This window comes from Zootoca vivipara, chromosome 8 (genome assembly GCF_963506605.1).
Source record: "Zootoca vivipara chromosome 8, rZooViv1.1, whole genome shotgun sequence".
NCBI lineage: Eukaryota > Metazoa > Chordata > Lepidosauria > Squamata > Lacertidae > Zootoca > Zootoca vivipara.
Genome location: NC_083283.1, coordinates 48,352,392 through 48,375,515, shown reverse-complemented (window position 1 = coordinate 48,375,515; position 23,124 = coordinate 48,352,392). Strand labels below are relative to the sequence as shown.

The window sequence follows — 23,124 nt, the reverse complement described above, 5'->3', positions numbered from 1 at the left end:
GCACTACCAATATAAATCACAGTGAATTAAAGTGGACATTCTAGTTAAGCATTCCAAAAGCCTGAATTACATTATCAAACGTAATTATCAAACGCTCAAAATTCTACATTTCTTTGTTCACTGCATCACACAAAATATATGCAGCAACTGACAAAGAGAATTTCCAGGTATATATACGGTAGGTTCTGATTGGAGATGCAAGTTTTTAACAACTTCTTAACAATCTACATATTGTGCTTAAATCTTAACATGTAACGGTTTTTCTTCATTCTCATCCTTTCTCTTTGAAACGATAAAACCTTTAAAAGACTTGCCCATCTTTATACAGTCATCAGTCTACAGGGTGAAAATAAATGAATAACACTATCAGCCAATATTTTATGGCACTTACCCTCTCAATACTGTGCTGCAAACGAAGTTTCATCCTTACAACTTCTTGTTGTCTAAACAGTTCTTTAAGTGGATCTGACAGTGAAGGAGGTGGTGTGATCTGTGAAAAAATTGTCCATGCAATATCATTTATATATAATACTGTATACAAAAGCAAGGGCCATAACATAGTCAACTGGAGGAAAAGATTATGGTGCTTAAAATGTCACTGAATGCACATATTTGTATCACAAATATGGAATTAAATATATGAATTTTACTGTGTCAACATGAAACATTGTTTGAAGAATCTTCATATATATGAAAGCAGTACATCAAGCAGACACCAAGTCATTGGACTGCATTCATATGTAACGCTAAACCATGGCATAGGACAAGTCTGTGTGAGCCTTGTCCATTTTTTCCTGGCACAGCTTGCAAGGAATTTGAAAGCTTGTTTCTGTTTCGGATTGACTTCTGAACCAGACGAACTGCGGTTAGTTTTAACTACAGTACTGTTTACTAAAACAAAGCCAATTTCAAATTGTAGTTTAAGAAGCCGGCTTACTTGAGTAAACCGTGGTTAATAATAACAGTTAATCTACAATTTAAGGTTTAGATGTAATGTTTAAACAGAAATGGAAGCTTCCAAACTCCTTCATCTTCTGACAGCATTATCTGTCTTCTCCAAAAATCTGGCCAACAAGTCCTCCTAGCAACTTTCCAGTTGAATACACTGGAACACTGGAACTAAAAGGGCAATGTAAAGTCATATTGTAAAAAATGTAGAAAGCAAACTATGTTACTCATGAGTATTTTCTTGGCCCTTTTTGCATCAGCTGGTTGCACCAAAAATACTTATTTGTTTTGCATTTAATAAGAAGATAGAAAACAGCAGCATAGCTATTCTCCTTACACAAAAATATCCCTTCTCATTTAGTTTATACAGAAAGTAAAATATACTATCGTTATGGGGACGGGGTGGCGAGGAGCATGCAGAAATATCAAGCAAAAAGTAACATATGGTTGCAGCATGCTCCTATTATGCAGAATAGGAATCTGGTTCCATTAGCTTACACTGGAATGAACTGAACAGTTTAGGAGATTGCTGAGAGTATATAATTCACTCTATTAAAACTTAAATACCCAGTTACTTACAGTTGGAATGCATATCTTGCTCAAAGGGTTGCCATCTAAGAGGTATGATCCATTGAAGGTCACATATTCATCGTAATACTGAGGCGCTTGAGGAATAACACTACACAGTAATTTACGCTTTTCTTCTATTTTCTTTCTTATGTGCAAATATTCAAAGTATGGATTTGCTCTCTCTGAACTGTATGGCTGGATCTCTTCTAGTTTTAGAGAGTCTACAATAGCTGCCAGAGACTGGTGAATTTTTTCTTTAGCTTGCATTAATGAGGGATTCACTTGCACAGGTTGAGGAACACGTGACAGCTTTCTTTTACGAGGATGATGCGCCTGAGCATCATCTTCCTCAGTCAGTCTTATCCTTCCTTTAATAGAGGAAGATGATTCAGAATCTCTTTCTGATATCTGAGGACATCCAGTAAGATTTTGCTTACTTTGATTAGCAAGCATATTTGCTCTGTTCCTTGTGATTCTTTGAGGAACTTCATACTGTTCTGCTTTATGGTCTTCTATTGCTTCTTCCAATTCTGACTTAACACTCGCACTGTACTTATGCACTTCATGTTCAGTTAATTGTGAATGGCTTTCCAAACAAGGTGAAAGGCACTGTTGCAAATTTTCTTCCATTGAACTGTTTTCTATGCTGTCTATATTAAAAAGCTTTCTGTTATATTCATTAGCAATTCCTTTCAGTGCTCTGCCATTTAGATCCTGTAGATCTATTTCATTTTTATTACTTGTCATATGGGATGAATACAGGTAATCAGAATGGTCTTTTTCACCTGCAATCTGAATATCAATCATGCTGCTATCTAGCTCATCCACTTGTGATGTCTTATAAATGAGCTTACTAACTACAGAACTTGCATTAGGGTGTAAACGAGGATCATTTGCAATAAAATCCTTTTCAAAATGTTGCGAAATATCTTTAGTGAAGCTTTCAGGATACACAGTGATTAGCACATCTGACTTTTTATTGTTTGATGGAAATGTTTTTTCTATCTTCTTTTTACTGTTTGTATCTACATCTAAGATTGAATTGGTAGCTTGAATGGCACTTTGTTGGTGTTTAACAACCAGAGACTCTTGGCTGCTAATATCTGGTATAGAATGCTTTGACATATAGACTGTATCTGTGATTGGCTGAATCCGAGACGAACAAGAAGACTGGAGAGAGAAAACAGCTGCAGATTCCAGTGATGTAAAATTTGCTATGTTTTCAGCATGATGAAGAAAAGGCTCAGAATTTTTCTGTTCTTTCAAGATTTTATTTTCAGAATTGTGAATGGCTGGGACTGTTGCTGCATCTTGCTCAAAACTAGGAAAATTTGAACAGATGCACTCACTGCTCAATGAGTTAAATCTTTCCAAAGGTACATCCCATGGCTTACTTGATGGTGTCGTATTATTCTGGCTACACTGCTCCAGAGGTGTATGACTTTCTCCTGATGGGTTTGTCAGAGTAGCCTTTTTAACTGCATCTGATGTAATATGCTTGTTGCTAGCAGATCTAGTTGGAGATGATGCAGAACTGGAATGCATGCTTGACATACCATTTTGGGAATCCTTCTCCAGCAAATTACAGCATAGTGTTTCATATTTAGGAGAAGGGCAACTATGACTCTGAACTGAAAGCAACGCATTGTGATTATTTTCTTCTGACACTCGGGGCTGCTTTGCATTTTCACAAACAACAGATGGCATACTACACCTTCGAACTTCTACAACCGGCCTGCACTCGTTTATAATAAGTTTAACATCCTCAACAGATGCTGATCTCACATAAGCTGGTGGAAACCTGTTTGGAAAAGGTGCTTTATTGCGCTCCGGCAACTCTGATAAACTATCAGTCTCATGATGAGCAGGTGATTTGGCACTAGGTAAAAATGGTGAATGTGAAAAAGACATTTGAGAATCAGATCCTTCAAGCATGAAGTCTGAATCATATTCAGTTATTGGTCTTGGAGGAGTCACTGTTGTATGGCAAGAATCCTCTGAACTAGCCACTGAAAGCATGGACACTGATCTGGATGTTAGCCCTGTCTTTTCACTTTCTGATCTGGGAGATCTACTTAAGCTATTGTCCTGTAGTAGTGACAGTTTCCCACCAGCTGCTAAATTCTTTATGTCAACAGACTGCGATCTACTACATGTAGCATCTTTCGGCTGCTTATCCTTCACACAAGTATCTGACAACTCAGAGCTTTTTGAACGAATCAGCTCTTTAATTTTTGATTCAGCAAGTGGATGTTTTGTTTTGTCCTTATCTTTTATTTTGTTAAGTTCTGAACAGGATCGATTCTTCAATCTTTCTTTTTCTTTCTGTTTTATTTTTTCTTTGTGTTTTCTATGCCATTGTTCAATTTCCAGATCTTTAAGACTAAGCATTCTTTCAAAGCTTGTCTGCATCAAATCATCATTCAATAATCTCTTTTCTTTAGGCCGACAGTCTTTAGGTGCTGATGCTGGTTTTGACTTAAGCTTTTCAGTTTCAGGTTTTAGCTTAAGTACGCTGTTTTGCTGTATTTTATCTTTATGTTTGTCACGCTCTTTATATCTATCTATATCTTTATCTTTTTTATCTTTCTCTCTTCCATCCGGAGTTTTCAGTAATTCATCTTTTGGTTTCTCTTTCAAGGACAAGTTTTTTTCAGTACTACATTTCTTCTCTTCTGGAACATGCTTTATAGTTGCAACTGCTGAACTATCTCGATCTCTGGGTTTTTCTTTTTTCTCAGCTTCCTTTTCTTTTTTACCCTTTTCAATTTTTGAATAGTCAGCTTCCTTTTCAGAAACCTTGGATTTTCTTTCAATTCCAGGCTTTTCTTTGCATTCTGACAAGTATCTATCACTTTTTTCTTTGTCATGCTTTTTATCAAGTTTTTCTTTGATTTTTTCTCTGTCATCAAGCTTTTTAATAGTATTTATGCTTTTTAATTTGTCATTTTCTTTATGAGATTTTTCTGTTTGCTGAAAATATTTTTCTTTTTCTTTTGTCTTTTCTGCATTTTCAATGGGGTCTGATCTTTCTTTTTCTGACTTATGTTCACATTTTATTTTTCTCTCTCTGTCTAAATGTTTTCTTTCTACTTTTTCAGTAGCAGAATTCCGCTTCTCCAGCTTTTCTCTATGTTCCTTTGTGGGTTTTTCCTGTTTCTCAAAGTCTGTTTCTTTCTCTACCAAAGATACATTACTAGCTAAATCCCTACCACCTAAACAAAACAATTCTGTTTCTTTATCAATGAACATGTCTTTTTCTTCCTTTGTATCTTTTGCTTTTTCCTCCTTGTCATTTTCTTTTTTATTTTTCTCCCTCTCCTTTTCCTCTCTAAAATTTCTATCTTTTTGAAAGTTTTTCTCTTTCACATATTTGTCTTCTTTCATCAGAACTTTCTCCAGCTTAGATTTTCTCTCACAGGTTTGAGATTCATAGTCCAAACTTGATATATCCTCTGCTTCATCACTTTTAAAAAAGTTCTCTTTCCAAAATTCTCTATCAAACTCTATATTCCTTTGGGCCTCCTTAGAACTCTCTCGATGCTTGTTCTTTTCCTTTTCTCCATCCTGCTCCTTTTTGTGCTTATCCTTTTCTTTATGTTTCAGTTTATGCTTCTTAAGTGCTTTCCCCTCCTTATCTACTTTTTTCAAGGTACATTCAGAAATTTCAAAGGATGAGCTATTGTGTTGTTCCTCCTTAAGTTTAGGACTGGATTTTTCACCAAATTCAGAAATAAACTCTTTCTGATGTTTACTTTTGTCTTTGTGCTTGTAGGATTTACCACTGGAGCTTTCCAGTACAAACTCAGAGTCTGTATTATGGTCATACTGCACTAATTCAGATTGTGATGTTACGTCAGACCCTCCTGGAGATAAACATGTTTTAACATTTTCTTGTTTAAGCGGAGTTGACTGCTTTTCAATTAATCCACATGGGTGCTTGGGGGATCTGCCTGCAGTAATATGGAGTAAGGGTAAAGAAGAATCCTCTTTTGAGTTAAAAGATTTTCGAAAATTCTCTTCTTCTCTGCTTTTGTCTAAAGATTCTAATACAGAAGCACCCAGGTTTAGCATTCTGGAATTCTCTTTTTCAAGTTTTAATTGTTGGTTCTCTTTATTTTTGCTTTGATTTTTTAGTTTTCTTTTAACTTTTCCTTTCTGTTTATATTCACTAAAAGCATATTCTTTTTTAATCTTTGCATCAGAATTTGAAGTTTCTGTGACAGAACACGGAGAAGAGATTGTCTTTTTGTCCTGAAGAATGTCTTCATCTGAACTTTCAGAACTTGAATATAAGACTCTGGCAGGCTTCTGTTTCTTATTTTTAAATGATTTTGGAAATGTTACCTTTTCCTGTTTAAGAAATAGGTTACTCTGTTCTATTTCAGATTCATCCTCTTTTATCAGATCTTTCCTAGGTATATGTCTGTCATCAATCATTTTCTTAACTTCATCTTCATCATCATCTTTAAACTCATATTCATCAAGAACAGATGAAAGTGATGCCTTATTGGGAATGTGCTTGCTGTCATTAACTAGAGATTCTTTCTCTGTCTCAGAATCCATATTCCCATCTATACTGGAAGGATTTACAGACGGTGTCTCTTCAAGATCTAGAAAAGAAAATGAAAAGAGTCAACAAATATATTCATTTATTTACTATTCATGACTGTGAATATTACTTTTAAAAGACATGTGTTTTATCTCTTTTTAACCATCTTTTAAATGTTTTCTAGCACTGGATTCCACACTTTAACTACGTACTGTGTGAAGAAGTGCAAAAAAGTTTATCACAAGTAAATGCTTTGGAGTGGGTGGTTAAGTGTTTCTGTTGTCTACAGGGAAACAATCTTACTCTTGGGGTTTATTGTCAAGCTGTGAGATAGCAGTTAAAATATATACTGTACAGTCATACCTCAGTTTAAGTACGCTTCGGTTTGAGTACTTTTAGTTTAAGTACTCCGCAGACCCGTCTGGAACGGATTAATCCACTTTCCATTACTTTCAATGGGAAAGTTTGCTTCAGGTTAAGTACGCTTCAGGTTAAGTACGGACTTGCAGAACCAATTGTGTACTTAAACCGAGGTACCACTGTATAGGAAATCACACACTTTTGCAGAGTGGACAGATCACCTCTACAATAGCTCATTTTATTTGATATGTAAAATAACAGCAGCGATTGAAACATGCTTATTAAAATATATATATAATTAGGAGATATATATATATATATATATATGATTAGTCTTCAATGAAACTCTATTTTGAAACCTGTAAAACTACAAAAAAACTTGCTGGTTCAATTCCAAAGGCCTTGGCAAGTTTTTATTTTGTGTACCTGGCCCATGTGAAGGACACCCAAATGTTAATTGGAAGTGAGCAGGAAAGGAATAAATATGCTTTATTCAAAAACACGCCCAGAGATGTTATCGGGGGGGGGGGGCATAAGAGATGAACAGTGCAATCCTGTGCATATCTAATCAGATGTAAGCCCCATTTAGTCCAATGTGAGGATCAATCAGCAAAATGATTCATCAAAACTAAGTTGAGGACAAAGTTGTAGGAGATAATTTCACAGAACCATGTCCCTGCAAATTACTTTGTCCCATAAAACTCAGTGGGAGGTCACTGAGAGGTATAACAGTACGGTACATATCTGCAAAGATCCTGTTTTCTGTATATGCACACCAATATGAAAGTCTGTGTATTATCTATACACACTTAAGTATAACTATAAAAGTGCAATTAAAAGGTTTTTTTCTGACCTGAACAACCATCGTCATCATCAGAAATAGGAACTTCTCTTTTCAGTAACAGCCCTAGTTCTTCTGTATCTGCTACATCAACAGGCCTCTCTCCTTGTTTATTAGCTTGAAATGGATTTCCGCCATGTCGGAGCAGCAATTTCACAATCTGAAACATTAGGTATTTAAGTTTATTATACATTAATTCACATTAAAAACAGGTCTTCGGAGGTGAATGGACTGTAAACAGACATCTGTCTTTTAAAATCATTTTTAAATCACTCTGTAAAATGCTATATACATGGATGACATTGTACTGTATAAGTAAATCAGGGTAGGGCAGCAGTGCTGAAATCCACACATGACACACTCCAGAACAGTACACTGATTTATTTTGACTGCTCTAAATCTGTGGACTGGTGCCAAAGATTAAAGAAATTAAGCAACACAAGAGATTAAACTCTTGTAACATATTTTACAAAGGAATATTTTCCTTAAGTTCTGTTGACTGAGAGGCTATAGGATTTGGCAGAAATCAAGATATGACACTGGCATGCCAGTGCTGCTGGCAGAATACCCAAATATGCTGGAAGAACAGCTCTGCCAACAAAGATATGCTGATGGAATGGCCAGAACAGGATGGAGTCATGAGGTGGCTAAAGGGGAGAGGACGTTTGCATCATGTTCCTTTCCATCCCTATCTGCTTGGTAGCCATAGATTCTATGGAGACAAGTTAATGGGCTGGTGGAGAAGGGATGGATTCCATCATTCTTCCTCTGCCAGTCTGCTTTGGTTCTGCTTTTCAGTGTAGGGAAACCCATCCCTCACCAATATCTCTTCTTTGTTAGATACTTAAAAAAAAATAAAAACTGGCCTGCTAAGAAGCTAGTATCCTGAATTTTCTTGATGGCCGCAGAGATGGGAATTTCCCCATCTCTTGTGACCAGCATGGAAATGCAGACTACAACTGTCATCATGGCCTGGTAAAAAATGGCAGGCTAAATAACTTGGGCATATTTACAGGTTGTTTTGTAGTCCTCCAGACTGCTGCCACGTTCATGTTGATGCTGGAACTTTATACCAGCCCTAGACCTGGTGCAAAGAATTGCTATTTCATTGAGGAGTTGTGTGTGTTGTTTAAGCCATCCTTTTATCAATGACTGCCCCTGCCAGTCTCACCATGGCAGAACATTGTACCTCAGCACTCAATAACTGTACACCACTGTCAATATATAAAACCCATCGAGAGTGGTTACAACTGAAAAGAGTGCATGGTATGGGGAAGTATCTCAGAGCTCACATATAAATCTTCTTTAAGTCTCTCTAATGTAAGTAGATCCTGCTGGATTAGGCCAATGGCCCATCTAGTCTAGCATCCTGTTGTCACAGTGGCCAGCCAGTTGCCTGTGCAGGAACTGAGCACTCTCCCCTCCTGTGGTTTCCAGCAACTGGTATTCAGAAGTATTACTGCCTCCAGAAGTGGAAGCAGAGCATAGCCATCATAGCATAGACAGGAGATGGACTGGTCAAGAGGAGGAGGAGAGTAACAGTCAACAGCCTGTGTTTCTTGGTTTGGGGCACAAGAGGGCAGCATAACCCACTATGCCATAAGACCACTACTGGAAGAAAAAGAGAACATCATACAAAACTGCTTATCTCCAGAACACCAATATGAACTTGAGAGATGTGTTACCACTATGCATATTACAAGTGCTTCAGATTCCAGATACAAAAAAATCCCAATACCCTACTCCAACAACTGGGTCTACCAGGACAAAGCAGCCCATCCAGAAATGCAAGGGAAGGTGGCAGCCATGCTATGAAGTGTAACTGTTATAACTGCCACCCATGTCTTCCTCACACTTTGTTATATGTGAATAGCATTTCTTGTCTGAATTGTATTGCTTTAGTACTTTGTACACCCCCCCTCCCCAATAGCAGAAAGCAGTGTCTCCCACACACAGAGAAAGCATTTGTCCCTCCCACATGCAGATGAGTTCTCTGTTGATGAAGGCCAGGCACTCTGTCCCAAACATTGCCATTACTGGCCAAACATTCTAACATTCCTTGCAAACAGAGTCCTAGTGAAACCCCCCCCCCCCGCCCCAGGGCAAGTATATGCAGTCTCCCCCATTCCTGCTGAGGCATTTACACTGGCAGAACACTCAGGAGGCATCATTTACTCTTCTCTGTCACTTACAAACATCTATTATGCAACCAGGTTCAGGGTCTATGTGTTCCAGCAGCTACCCACTGCCTCTATGTCCCCACTCCCCAATTTTCTGCTACTTGCTCTTCTACAGGTACAAGATGCACCCCGCACTCTGTTCTATGGAAACCATGAAGGAGGCCCACCACCTAAGAATGCTCCCTGCTATTCCTCTACGGGGGTTGATAATCTACCAGTTCCAGGCTGGCTCCTGAACCTGGGCAAGCTTCATGATAAGACAGTGATGCTACAGGTGCTCCTAACCAAAAGTTAATGCCATAGGAAACACTTCAACTGCTACCATGTTGTCAAGCAGTTGCTGTCAAGGAGAGGCCCCCTTTTTCTCTCTGCTCACTCAAGTTCCCTTGTTTGTCAGGCACAGGGATGATTGCTGACACCAGGATGCATGAAGCACTCAGTTGGAGAAATGGAGAGGGGTAATGAGGGCTGCTGGGATGCTAAATGAGGAAGATGGTAGATTGATCATATGAGTTGCAGGGGGTGTGGTGAGCTGGTTGGCTCACCCATGCAGGAGCCAGGTTTTGGGTCCATGCAGCACTCTTCCCAATTGGCTTGGGTGTTCCCTACCTTTCTTAGGGTCACGATGAGTATTATCTACACTAGCCTGGCAGTGACTTTCTAAGGTTTCAGACAGGGATCATTCCCAGTTACATTTGGAGACGCTGGACACTGAACCTGGGACATTCTGCATACAAAACAGATGCTCTACTCTCCTTCCCTTGAACATAACCCATTTCAGCCAGTTAGGACCCCCCCTGTAGCATTGGTGCTACTGGAATCTATAAACTGGTGCTAAATTTGGGACCAGCAAAGAGACAAATGCACCATGATGTGTCTGATTTCTGTCTGCTACTATATGCATTGTGCTGTGATGCAGAGATATATGCTCAGGGCGTGCCCACATTATTGTGAGTTCACTGGCTCCCTCAGCACATTTCTGGTGTTGTTGCCAGCATAGCTTGTTTGATGGTCTTTCCAGGGTCACGGGGGCATTATGTGTTTTCCCTGCTGTTTTTGAATGTTTTGAGGTCTCCCTTTTTCCTTTTGCTCCTAGGTTGAACCAGTATACGATGCAGTGGCAGTTCCACTGGTGTGCTGGCAGTCCCCCAAGTTAGTGTCTAGAAATCCTCTGCTAGATTTTGTTTAGTTAGTTTGGACCACTGTATCTATATAGGGATTGCTTATTTATTGCATGAATGGTACATACTTTTCTATGTCCACTACTTGCAGAATCATGGAGTGGAGTATCATCATCTAGTCCTTGAGTATTCACATCTGCCCCTGCTGCTATTAAGACCTTAGCAACATCATAATAGCCAGCATTGCAAGCTTCATGGAGAGGTGTCCAACCTATTACAAAAGAAGTCCAAATATGAGGGATGTATGTGTGTATAATTCAAAGATAATGCAGTTTGATTTATTTTGCAAATACTGATACACACTTTTAAAATTTTAATAGGAAATCATTCTTTTATTCCTGCAGGTAGAAAGGACACTCATAGATATAACAATTTAAAATATTGTGTTTTGCTATGTGGTTTGTTAGGTTAATTAAAACAGTCAATTCAAACAGCAATGTTTTCAGTTTTATGAAATATTGGAGTTGTTGACATGTACTAGCTCCAGTCACTGCCCAGTCACACTGGCTTTTTTCTTCTCCTCAAGTGAGCAGAATATACAAACTAGGAAAGTCTTGGTTTCCCTTTAAATCCCAATCAGGGATTTGGCTTTGTAACCTTCTAAGAAGCCAATCTTCAGTTGTGCCTTGTTATTAGTTTGCTGATCTTGTTTGTGAAGGAGCAACAAACCACAATTCCTGGTTTGGACATAAGGGAAAGCCAAGGATTATAGGTTCAGTTATCCTGCCTGCACCAGGTTAAAAGCAAAGCTGAGCGATCAGGCATTTTCTGCTAACACACTGCTCATTCACAGTAAACCATAATAAACCAGAAAGTCTGTCTTATTACACGTGAACATAGCCACTTCCTTTGAAAGTAGAAGCTCCATTTTTAGCTATTGTGGCAAATTGACATTGACAAACCTATCTTCTGAAGTACCAGCACACTAAAAAATAATATAGTTTACCATCACGAATCAGGAAAACTCACAAGCAAATTTGTAAAGAAGGTGTCCAGAAGCTATAGGAAAAAATCCTCAAATCTCACACCAGAGTAAACATTTCACACTTTGAAATTATACATGCTGCTCTTCAAAGGGAATATTAAAATTTGCATGCCACACCGATTACCATGTGAAGAAGCACGTGCCTGTCACTGAACATAAAACAGTAATGCCAAAACCTTCAACTTCTCAGTACAGGCTGTTTGTTCTATAGACCAATAACAAATAGCAAGTTATTCAAGAGTCATATTTCATACGGTATGTACCCTAATTGTAAGAGACCAGAGAGTCTTATATAAACTGATTACTTGTCAAACTTACCTGCAAAATCTTTTACATTCACATTTGCACCTTGACTGATTAACTCTTTAACTTGTTTAATGTCGCCTCTAATGGCTGCAGTATGTAAGGGAGTTTCCCCTCGTTCATTTCTTTTGTTAACTTTGTCTTTTTGTCGTGATGAAGAGCTTGGTGTTTTCTTTTGTGTTGGTGTTGTTTGCAGAGGATGATTTAGACTGGGATCTATAAATTAAAATTCAAGACAAAAAACAGTTTTAAAATTTATGCCATATTGAATAAAATTTGCTTGACTGAAGTCCTCTGACAATCTCATTTATTTCTTTGTGGGCGGCAGGCTGTGTGTGTCATGTCATCTGTTAATAATCTATTCAAATGGTGAGGGAAAATCCATTGAAGAAAGGACTAACTGGATCTCAGCATCAGCTCCAAAAGACAGCTAGCAAACTGATTAATTTCCCACTTAACAAAAACTCTGGACTAGGTGGTTCCCTAGGCCATGATATGTTGCAATAGCTTCGTGAAACCTGGAGGTTTTGGTCTTTGATACAACACTTGCATCACAAAAGGGTAGTTCCCACCATCTCCTTATTATCTTGCAGCTGTAATAGGACCTGAAGCCATGTCAGTCAGGATACACATGTGTACTGTACCCAGGGAATTATGTAATGTAGGTCTACTTTCCCCTATGCTACTGAGCCAATAAACCCCTCCTCCCAAACCAAGCTGCTATTAAGCCCTGGGAGAAAAGCTCTTATTGGTTCCCCCATGGGGCCAATGGCAACTTGGGGGTGGAGTGTTCACTGAGACTGTGGCAGAGGAGGAAAATGTTAGACCCCCTTTCCCTATGGTCCTGATACAGGGCCCCTGCATCTGCACCTACCGTATGCACACAGAGGAAGGGACTGCTTGGTAGTACCTGGACTGTTGTCTCTCGCAGTCATCTGCATAAGAAGGGCCATCTGCTTGCGTTCTGATAGTGGGTAACCAAACAGAATACTAACAGGTGCTGCTTTCTTATTTCCAGTTTCCTTTTTCATTTTCTTCTTCTCTGGGACTTCTTTCTCTGGAAATATCAGTAGATCTCAGTAAGAACAAAATACTGCCAATTATAGCACATTCAAGAGAAAGCACAGATATACAGACTGTAGAAGTGTATCATTTGACACACTCCCTCTGAAGTTACTAAATTGCTTTCCTCTGCAAATGGAAAGAATATATTAGCAAATATTCTCTTGAAAATATTTAGGTTACCTAAGCTGAGTGGCTAAGGTTGGCTTTGTGGGGGAGTTGGGTTGAGCAATTAAGTTCTGTGTGGCACTGGACAAGCCAATGACCCAATATGCATGTTAATGCTAAGCCAAACTGGCTAAATGTGATCATGTAGGTGTGTAGGTACTTGCAATAGGAAAAAAAAATCACATCTAACAGCACACATTGAACAAATCTTGGCTACAGTTTGTGATTTGTCTAGAGTAGGATAAACCACAACCCTAAGTTTGGACATGATACTAAGCCAAGCCTTTGTTTAGCTTCAGATAGCATGGCAGTAGTAGGAGTGGGAGAGTAGTAAGGGAGCCATTACTTTTACTATGTGTATCTACACACTGTGTTGGGCTTAGTGTTACATGAGAACTGAGCCAATACTTCATAGGACTGTTGTGAGGCCACTCTAGCAAACAAACTAGATATGATTCTGGCATGACCTCTATGTCAGACTTAAGCCAACACTCAACTCGTACAAGTTGGGATAGGTAAAAAAAGGTAAAGGTCCCCTGGATGGTAAAGTCCAGTCAAAGGCGACTATGTGGGTGTCGTGCTCATCTCACTTTCAGGCCGAGGGAGCAGCGTTTGTCTTATCTTAAGGCAATCATAGTCGGGATAAGGCAATCTAAAGTGCACATGATGCATGGAAGTTGCAGAACTGCTTTCAAGTATGTGCTTCTTTCTTAAAATCGCCCCCCCCCCAGCTGTTTCTTCAGGTAAGCCTCCAGAAGTAACTTGATCAGGAAAGAAACAGCTGGGGAGAATTGTTTTCAGAAAAGACAGCAGTAAAGGGCTATCTCCTCCCTTCCCCATGCAATTTAAAATAGCACTTCATAGGTATTTTACATTACTTGTGTCGAGTCAGCCATTGTTACATATACTGTAGTTTAACCTTAAGCTCCTTGAAGGAAGTGATAAAAACTTAAAATCAAACAGAATACTTTAGAAAACACATGCAGTCTAAAATTCATGCACTCTAAACTTTATGTTCCTAATACTGAATAAACATATACTTACAGTAACCTCAATTCACAACCACAGTAAACCGTATCTTCTCTCTGCTAACGCACAGGGAAAACAAACCACAATCCTTGGCTTGGTGTCATATGTGAACCAGGGATCATAGTTTGTTTCACTTCCAAACTATGATCTGTAGCAAAGTTTTCTTACTGGATTAATGATTGGGGTTTAAGAAAGGGATCATGGGTTTGTTTCCTCTGTGCACTAGCAGAGACACATGGATTGGGCCATAGGATATTCACATTAAAAAATCTCATATTGTGGGGGTGTCTTGATATATGAATAGGATTTAGAATTCAATGATCAAAAAATGTAACCCCTACTTTATTTTTACTTATGAGGTAAGATTTGTTAGAATGACAAAAGTATAAATGCTGCATATTTATATACTCTCCCATTTCAAAATGTCTACATATTTCAGACGAAGTATTTGATTACATTTAAAGAAACACTAAAACAATTATAATTTTTTTTAATGCCCCATATTTGAGAAATTTAGGCTCTGGCCACAGTATTCTTCTTTCTAAACACTTTTCACTGAGAGGTCAGCATTTTTTTCAAATTGACGTGTCTACAGTAACAGCTGCAGCTATAGGTCACACATGTAAAAAAAACCTATTGCTGATGGGAAGCAACGCTTGCCACAATGTTCTGTGTGTGGGTTCGCCTGTATAATGTAATAGGAAATGGGTTTAATGTATAATGTAAAAGGAAATGGGCTAGAATGTGTCTCAGACTATACAGGTAATTGTATTTTTTCTAAAACGTTGATACTGCAAGTTAATTAAAATTGTTAACTATCTTAGCATTGATTTTCTCAGCCTCTCATTTTGTTTTTTACTCAGTAACAGATGGCACATTGGGGCTGTGCTGCTTACCTGACCTCCGCCAGCTGCATTGCTGCTGTTTCCTGGAATGGAGTGAAGGGACTAGTCAATGGTGAGGTGCAAACATGCCTGCAGAAATGCTGGATTGTCTCTACCAGCATGTTTGTACCACACTGAACTTCCTGCCGCTTTGCCTCTCCTGCTGCCAGTATACAGCGACAATAGCAGTAATTGGACGGAGGTCAGGTGAGCAGGGCAACCCCATTCAAGTACTGTACCACCTAAGCTACTGTCTTCACTTATCCTTTATTAAAAAACCAAAATGAATATCCACATCACACCCTTATAAGCCTCTACTTTTATATGTAACGTGTATTAATTTAAGATTCACTGTGGAGAAAAAATGGATTTACTATGTTTAAAATTACTGAATGCCCTGTATGCACTGATTTTGTAGCTTTAGAAAAGGGAAGTGTTCATACTTGTTTGGCATGATTTGTTGCTTGTTTTATAGGAAAAACATTTGCCACATAAGATTTAACTTTCAGTTTACAATGGATTCTAAACACCTAAATCATCTGTTGTAACAACTAAAAATCTATCTAATACTGTACAATAATTGGAAATATTTTGAAAATCATCTTAGGGTCATCTAAGTATGACTCTAAGTCATACTTAGAGTAGGCATAATAAAATAAATTTACTCTGGATATGACTTGGCTGGATATCATTCATTCACATTCACATTCAACACACACATTTACTTGCTGTGCATTACTTTTTCCATTTGTCTTTTATTATTATAATTATTCAGTATAAAACATTTTCCTCCTGAAGAAGTTACTGGTTACCACATGGTAGCTGCCATCTTCCAACACAGATGTGAAGGGATTTTGTTAACAGGAAATAATATTCCTGTACATGCTTAAGTTTGATGGTCATTTTGGATTCTCCAGTGAAAAGTAACACAAGTTAAGCCTATATTAACACATAAAGTATTTGCAAAAAGATTTATAGGCAAAAAACTAATGAAAACTACTGTAAATATGTGAATTGGGAAAAGTACAGCTATTTTAAGTATACCTGATAATGCATTTACCTGAATATGTCCTGTAAGTAGATATTAATCTCTCCCCCCAGTTTTCATTTGTATGTCCTGGATCTGAATCTACAGAGTGAAGAAGACATGGGAGAAAAGGGGTGGAGGAGAGCAAGGAAGTGTGGCATACAATATAGATATATGGACATGCCACTTTTTTGCTATTTCTACAGAATCCTTATGCTAGCTTTACAGTGCTGTTAAATAAATGTCTAGAAAATTAAGAATTCATACCATTGCTAAACAGTCTAAAGCAGTAACAAATTGTGATTTTACAGGGAAATATTGCAGAACATAGAGAACATACTGTACTTCATCATAGAAGTTCTTCAGTACATGATGGACAAACACCAGAATGAAACAGCTATGTAAGAGGAGTCTGAGATTCACAACATTTTAAGAATTCCAGAGCATATGCTATACAGCATGTTTTAACAGAATATATTTTGTTATTGTGGAATATTATTCAGAGATGGATGGAACTATTAACGTTTGGCCTGTCCCAGGTCTTGGAGGAAGTAGACCTCAGGTTGTGTACGCACAACATTTTATTCTAAAAGCAATGGAGATCGAGTATTTGTTTTTTCTGTGTAGTCCACACAGAATCTAGATCTATTGCATATTTTTGGCCCCTGAAAAGTGCTTCTTGAGAAACTGGTTTCATTCAGAAAATAAAAGCTCATTGTAAATTGATTCTACATTACCCTGCCACTAGTGTATACATATGAAAACAGATGAAAACAAATGTAGACAGTTCTGGCAACTGGGAGTGTTTCACATTGTGGCTGGGCGCATACCAATATCACAATAACTACTTCCTTTTTTCATTTATGTGGGGCATGTTTAGGGAGGAAAAGGTGTGGATAATGTAATCAAGGAGAGGGTTTTTCAAAAACATTTATCAAGAAATCACAGTCGCTCTATAACCAATCTAGATTGAAAGCAGCATGCTGAGGAAGAGCAATGCTTCTTCAAAATATTCCAGGGCATATCTTATATCAGAGGTCGGCAACCTCCACAGAGGCCGTTTATCCGGCCCACGAGCCGCCTGGTCACCGAGCCGCCTGCTCGGCAAGTCCCCCGTGCGCTGCACTAAACCGGCGCAGCATGGCGACTCACTGAGCGGCGCTGGAAATGGCGCCTGTGCAGACGCTGGAAATCATGTTTGTGCATGCCCAGATGCTGAAAATCGCTTCTGCACAAGTGTGATTTCCGGCGTCTGCACAGCAGCAGAAGCGATTTCTGGTGCTGCGGACATGCGCAGATGCCATTTCCAGCGTCACGCTGCAGCTGTCCAGCCCATGGACAACGTCCGTGGGAACAATCCGGCCCATGGCCGGATAACCTTGCCGATGCCTGTCTTATGAGGTAGAAAACTTTTTTAAAAGACACTATTATTGGCTGTGGTATAAAGCTCTGCTGGCATTCCAGTGGAAACAGAGGGCATTATCCTGTCTGTACAAAAGTTTCTACTTCTGTAATGAGACCTCCCCCTCTCTCCTCCCTCACTCTTCCCAAATCTGCTCCAGATATTGAGAGAACCCATAGAACAGGTTTAGAGGGCACACGGGAAGGGGGGGGGAGTTCTGTTGCACATGCAGAAATCCTTGCATTGACAGAGCATTCATGCAGTCCTACACTGGACACAACCCAAAGCTTCCAACAATTTATAAGGCACTTCAGAAGCATAAGATGTGTTTAACAAATAGCAAATCATGCCAAACTTAAGACTTAATTACTACTTTTGGAAGTATAAAAAGAACCAAATCTAATAAAACACCAGGTTTAAACATTAGGAAAGACTTTCTGACAGCAAGAGCCATTCGACAGTGGAACGGGCTCCCTCAAAATGTGGTGGACTCTCCATTAGAGGTTTTGAAGCAGAGGTTGGATGGCCATCTGTCATGGATGCTTTATCTGAGATTCCTGCATTGCAGGGGGTTGGACTAGATGACCCTGGCGTCTCTTCCAACTCTACAATTCTATGATAAAATTGATACCAGCTAACAGACCATTAAGTTATCTGTATTAATGTATAAAATCATTAGTGAAATACATTGCTATAGCTAAAACAGGGAAGTCCCAAACCTTTTGCAGATTTCATTCCAAGAACAAACTGATATCAGTTTCTTTGGGAAGTTTTAGTTTAGATTCAGGTTTGGTTAAGATGGTTAAGGAGACTGTTCTGGTCACCTCACATCAAAATGGACATTGTAGAGGTGCAAAAGGTTTAGAAAAGGGCAAGTCAAAAGGGGAGTAAGGGGGGAATAACAGAGATGCATAATATTATGCATGGTGTGGAGAAAGTTGATAGGAAACCATTTTTCACCCTCTCTCATAATACTAGAATCTGGGGTCATCCAGTGAGGCTGAATGTCAAAAGATTCACAACACACAAAAATAACACTCTTATTCACACAATGTATGATTAAATTATGGAATTTGTTCCCGTAAGATGCAGTGATGGCCACCAATGTTGGATGACTTCAAAAAAGGATTAGTTAAATTAATAGAAGAAAGAAGCTATCAATGGCTGTGTGCCATGATAGCTACATTCTATTTCCACGGTATGCCTTTGAGTATGTTTCTGGGAAGCACAAGTGGGGAAGAGCGCTGTTGCACTCTGGCCCTGCTTGTGTGATTTTCATAGGCATCCGATTGGCCACTGTGAGAACAGAATGCTGGACTAGATGGGCCTTTCGTCTGATTCAGCAGGACTCAGTTTATGTTCTTATGTATTCTGAATGAACTGAAGCTTCTAAACTGTCTTATGCAGCATCCCAAGTAGAGCACATTATAGTAAGGGAAGCTGAAAGCAGTAAGATTTGAATAATCAGGCCAGGCCTGGTTTTTCCAGGAATATCAACATATATAATGGGCAGACTGCTCATTTAGTAGGTGCACTAGGAAAAGAACGTAAGAAGAACCGTGCAGCTAGATTAATGATTGACAAGTGGGATATAAACAAGCACTTCACTATTACTTTTTAATCTTTTGTGAAGGTTTATTATAGCAAATTTATCATAAGTGCAATGAATTCAAGAGGAAAAAATAAAACTGGCTCTACCTGTGTCTGAATTTCGATCTTCATTTCTGGATGGACTAACATTAAACTGAAGTTTACGTTTCATGGAAGACTTTTCTTTCATCTCCTTTCCCACATCACTCCTATCCACTTTGGCAGTTTTGGTGTAGGAGGTAATCTTGTCCTTGCTCTGATATAAACAGAGTTACAAGTACAATGTTTACATAAAACTATTAACAGTGTCTTTTTTTTTAAAAAAAAGTAAAAATAAACACATCCTATGAAAAACCAGCTAACCAATAGAAGAATTACACCTCTAATCTGTTCCTCAGATTAAAACAATCTAGGATTACTAGGCTTTACTACAGATTTACTACAGAAAATACAGAACATAATAGTAATGGAATGCTAAAGAATTTGCATCATCTTATGCTTTCTGTCATAAGTAATAAAGAAAATAAAGCATGTTAAAAATAAATAAAAAGTATAAGTAAAAAGCAAAATAAAGTTTTAAAAGGAGATTAAAACTGTTATTGTGCAAAATTGAGACAGAATAAAGACTAGTGAAGCCGAAAGCTAAATGCCTTGTTATGTCACAGAAAAACACTATGAACAAAACAGCTAATGCAGTCAACACATGTGTAAAAATATTTCACTGAACTCAGGAGTACAATTTGATAGACGTTTGTGATTTAGTTCGTACAACTATAATTGTAGCCAGTTGACTGTACAAAGTCTGCTTTCTTAACAATATAAATTACAAGTGTATCTGCCTATGAAGATAACATTAGTTTTCTAAATATACACTAAAAAAATACAATAGCAGGTTGGAAAAATGTTTAGATCTTATTCTTTTCTCAGACTCAGTCCTTTTCTCAATAAAGGGTGGATTGGGCAAGCAGTGGATAAACATATTTGACATAATAATCTATTTCAGGGATGGTTTAAATTAATCTGGCCCCAACTAGTTTTTCTGTCTCCACCCTTGCCTCTTTTTCTGCATTTCCCACTGCACTCTAGTTTCAGGGTGGGAATAACTGACTTAAAAAGTTGGCACCTGGCATGATGCTTAACAGTGCTAGTGGCATCACTTCCAACCGAGGGAGCTCCTGTGAAAAGTGAGACAGCTTGAGAAGTTTCTGCATTATCACAGAACTCTGGGGCACCCAGGCCTCACTTTTCTGCAGGAGTTAAGTTCTGTTTAACAGCATGCCAGGTGTGGCTGCCCACCTGGCAGGCTTCACGTGTCACTTCATGTGGAGCATCTGTCAGACACAGAAGTGCTTCCAATTTGGCAGGTGTTCCCTTTAGTAATAGAATATAATCTTCATTACCCTGTTGATGCACATCCATTATGGATAGACTGGATCTACCAGGGATAGTCAAATATGTTGCCGTTGGTTTCCCCTATTTCCCATTATTATGTTCCGTTTGCCACATTTCCACATCAGTTTGATTTTTTAAAAAAATAATCATGAAAATCTAACATTTTAGTATGCAGTTCTCATAATATAAACAAGCAAATTTCTGTGATATGCATTTTTGTACTCCTTTTTTGGTTGAAGAACTGTATAATAAAATTTGGGGCTATGTGAATATCAAAGCATAGCTATTGTTTTGGTTTACAGATTTGGTTTACAGCCCTGTTTAGGGAAGCTTTTAATGTTTGATGGATTTCTGTATTTTAGAATTTCTGTTTTTTTGGAAGCCGCCCAGAGTGGCTGGGGGAACCCGGCCAGATGGGCGGGGTATAAATAATAAATTATAAAAAAAAATTATTATTCTTTCCAGAAATGCAAATTAAGTAGATTAGCATTAAAATGTGAATGATATCCAATTTCTCCCCCATCCATGGTGTCCAGCTCTAGGGGATAATCCAATTTCTCCATGTTGAAAAAAGTTGGCCGGCCCCCATCTATTAAAATGTTTACTATGCTGAATATTGAGGAACTAGTTACAGGTACCGTGTTTCCCCCTTTTTAAGACACCGTCTTATTACTTTTTTTTCTCAAAAAACCACAGGGTGGCTTATTTTTGGTGGGATGTCTTACTGCTATTTTTATTATGAGTCTGAGTGTGCGTCACTGGCCCAGCCCTCTCTCCCCAGCCCTGGGATGTTCGCAAAGGGCTGCTCTCTCTCTCCTCTGATGTGGGGACTCAATAGCAATCTGCTACACTGGAGCTTCTTAAATCTAAACCAGTATAATGGAATCTATCTGTGTGATACAGTCCTAGCAGTAGCCTATACGTAAAAGCAAATAAGGATCTCTACTAGCCAGCTGCCCGAGACTTAAGTTCCAACAGTCTGAAGAACAATGTAACACTTTGTAGTGATAGCAAAGAAGCTACCTGCTGAGAACAAAGAAGCCAGCTAAACAGCAATTAAGATTGCTGACTTGGTAAATGGTAGCAATTAAGAAGCAATTGAGCTAGCGAGGTAAGTTAAATTTTTGTGGGTAAAGGAAGCTAGGACCGGCAGTTTAACTTTTGTGCTCGCAAACAGCAAGACGGAAAAAGTCCTTATTTTAAAAAAAAGTCCCCAAGGCAAGGACTGCGATCCAGACTACTTACAAATCCTTAAAGGAGCAGCTCCACAGACAAGCAAGCATAAGGTAGAAAGGAAGGCTGCTTTATGCCTCGGTAAAAGCAAGGAGACAACAATCAGACACAGGAGACTGCCGGCGCATAGAATGGAAGGGAAAGGTGGAGGGAAGCGAGAGGTGGGTTCTCTCTCTCTCTCTCTCTCTCTCTCTCTCTCTCTCACACACACACACACACACAGAGAGAGAGAGAGAGAGAGAGAGAGAGAGAGAGAGAGTCACGCACAGGGAGATCTCCCTTAAAGGGAAAACAGCCTTTGCATTCGCGAGGCAGCGGCTTCAAAAGCCCCTCTCCCGTCAAGAGGAAATCAACAGGCAACTCATGGGTGGGCGCATAGAATGGAAAGGAAAGGTGGGGGGAAGCGAGAGGTGGGCTGTGTGTGTGTGTGTGTGTGTGTGTGAGAGAGAGAGAGAGAGAGAGAGAGAGACGCGGGGGGGGGGGGTGGAGAGACAGAGAGACACGTAGATCTCTTCCTTAAAGGGAAAACAGCCTCTGCATTCACGAGGCAACGGCTTCAATCGCCCCTCTTTTCTTCCTCGTGCCTTCATCTCCTCCCCACCCCACTTTTCTCCTCTTCACCAAGTACAGCTTACACAGCTTGGCTAAAAAAAATATTTTCGAATCCTTTTATTTAAAAAAATGCTCTCAGAAACGGGGAGGGAAAATCACGATGCTTCAGCAGCCAGCAGCTACGGCTCTTCAGTGCATTTTTACAAGCTTTTAAAGGAAATACGTGTCTGTGGAGCGACAGCAAAATGGGGAGATATTTTAAGGGGGCTTGGCTGGCGAGAGGGGGGGTTATTGCTACTGGGTGAAGGGTCTATCAGTATGTCTTATTTTCGGGGTATGGCTTGTATCGCGCAATTGCTTAGAAATCCTGCTATGGCTTATATAATGACTACGTCTTAAAATAGGGGAAAGACGGTAGGTAGCCGTGTTGGTCTGCCATAGTCGAAGCAAAATAAAGAAATTCCTTCCAGTAGCACCTTAAGACCAACAAAGTTTGTCATTGGTATGAGCTTTCGTGTGCATGCACACTTCTTCAGATATACTGAAACAGAGGTCACCAGACCCTTATATATAGTGAGAGGATGGGGAGGGGTGTTACTCAGAAGGGTGGTGGGAATGGGTGATTGGCTGATAGGTGTGGTAAACCAGTCGTCAACAGATTTTGACCAGCTTACTCAAACACAAATCAAAGACACAAAAAGAACAAAAAGTCAGCTACACAAATTCACGGCACTCCTGACATGTTTCCAACAGCTTTGGTGTGTTAAAGCATAAATATTTTTCTCAGGAGTTGTTACTAGAGAGTATAAACACATTTTTCCTTTGCTAAAGAAACATTTTTCAATAATCTGTGCTGCCTTTTTTA

At 39.0% G+C, this 23,124-nt stretch overlaps 1 protein-coding gene across 4 annotated transcripts in view; it reads right to left on the bottom strand.

Moving 5' to 3' along the window:
• ANKRD12 (ankyrin repeat domain 12) overlaps positions 1–23,124 on the bottom strand; it is a 59,203-nt gene that overhangs the window by 10,259 nt on the left and 25,820 nt on the right. For all 4 annotated transcript variants that reach the window (XM_060277906.1, XM_035124903.2, XM_035124905.2 and 1 more), the window contains 8 exons: positions 19,191–19,338; positions 16,124–16,192; positions 12,831–12,977; positions 11,936–12,136; positions 10,701–10,843; positions 7,284–7,431; positions 1,528–6,131; positions 392–490 (listed from right to left, as the gene is read on the bottom strand). In XM_060277906.1, the coding sequence (XP_060133889.1) occupies positions 392–490; positions 1,528–6,131; positions 7,284–7,431; positions 10,701–10,843; positions 11,936–12,136; positions 12,831–12,977; positions 16,124–16,192; positions 19,191–19,338 (5,559 nt within the window). The remainder of the gene's footprint in view (positions 1–391; positions 491–1,527; positions 6,132–7,283; positions 7,432–10,700; positions 10,844–11,935; positions 12,137–12,830; positions 12,978–16,123; positions 16,193–19,190; positions 19,339–23,124) is intronic.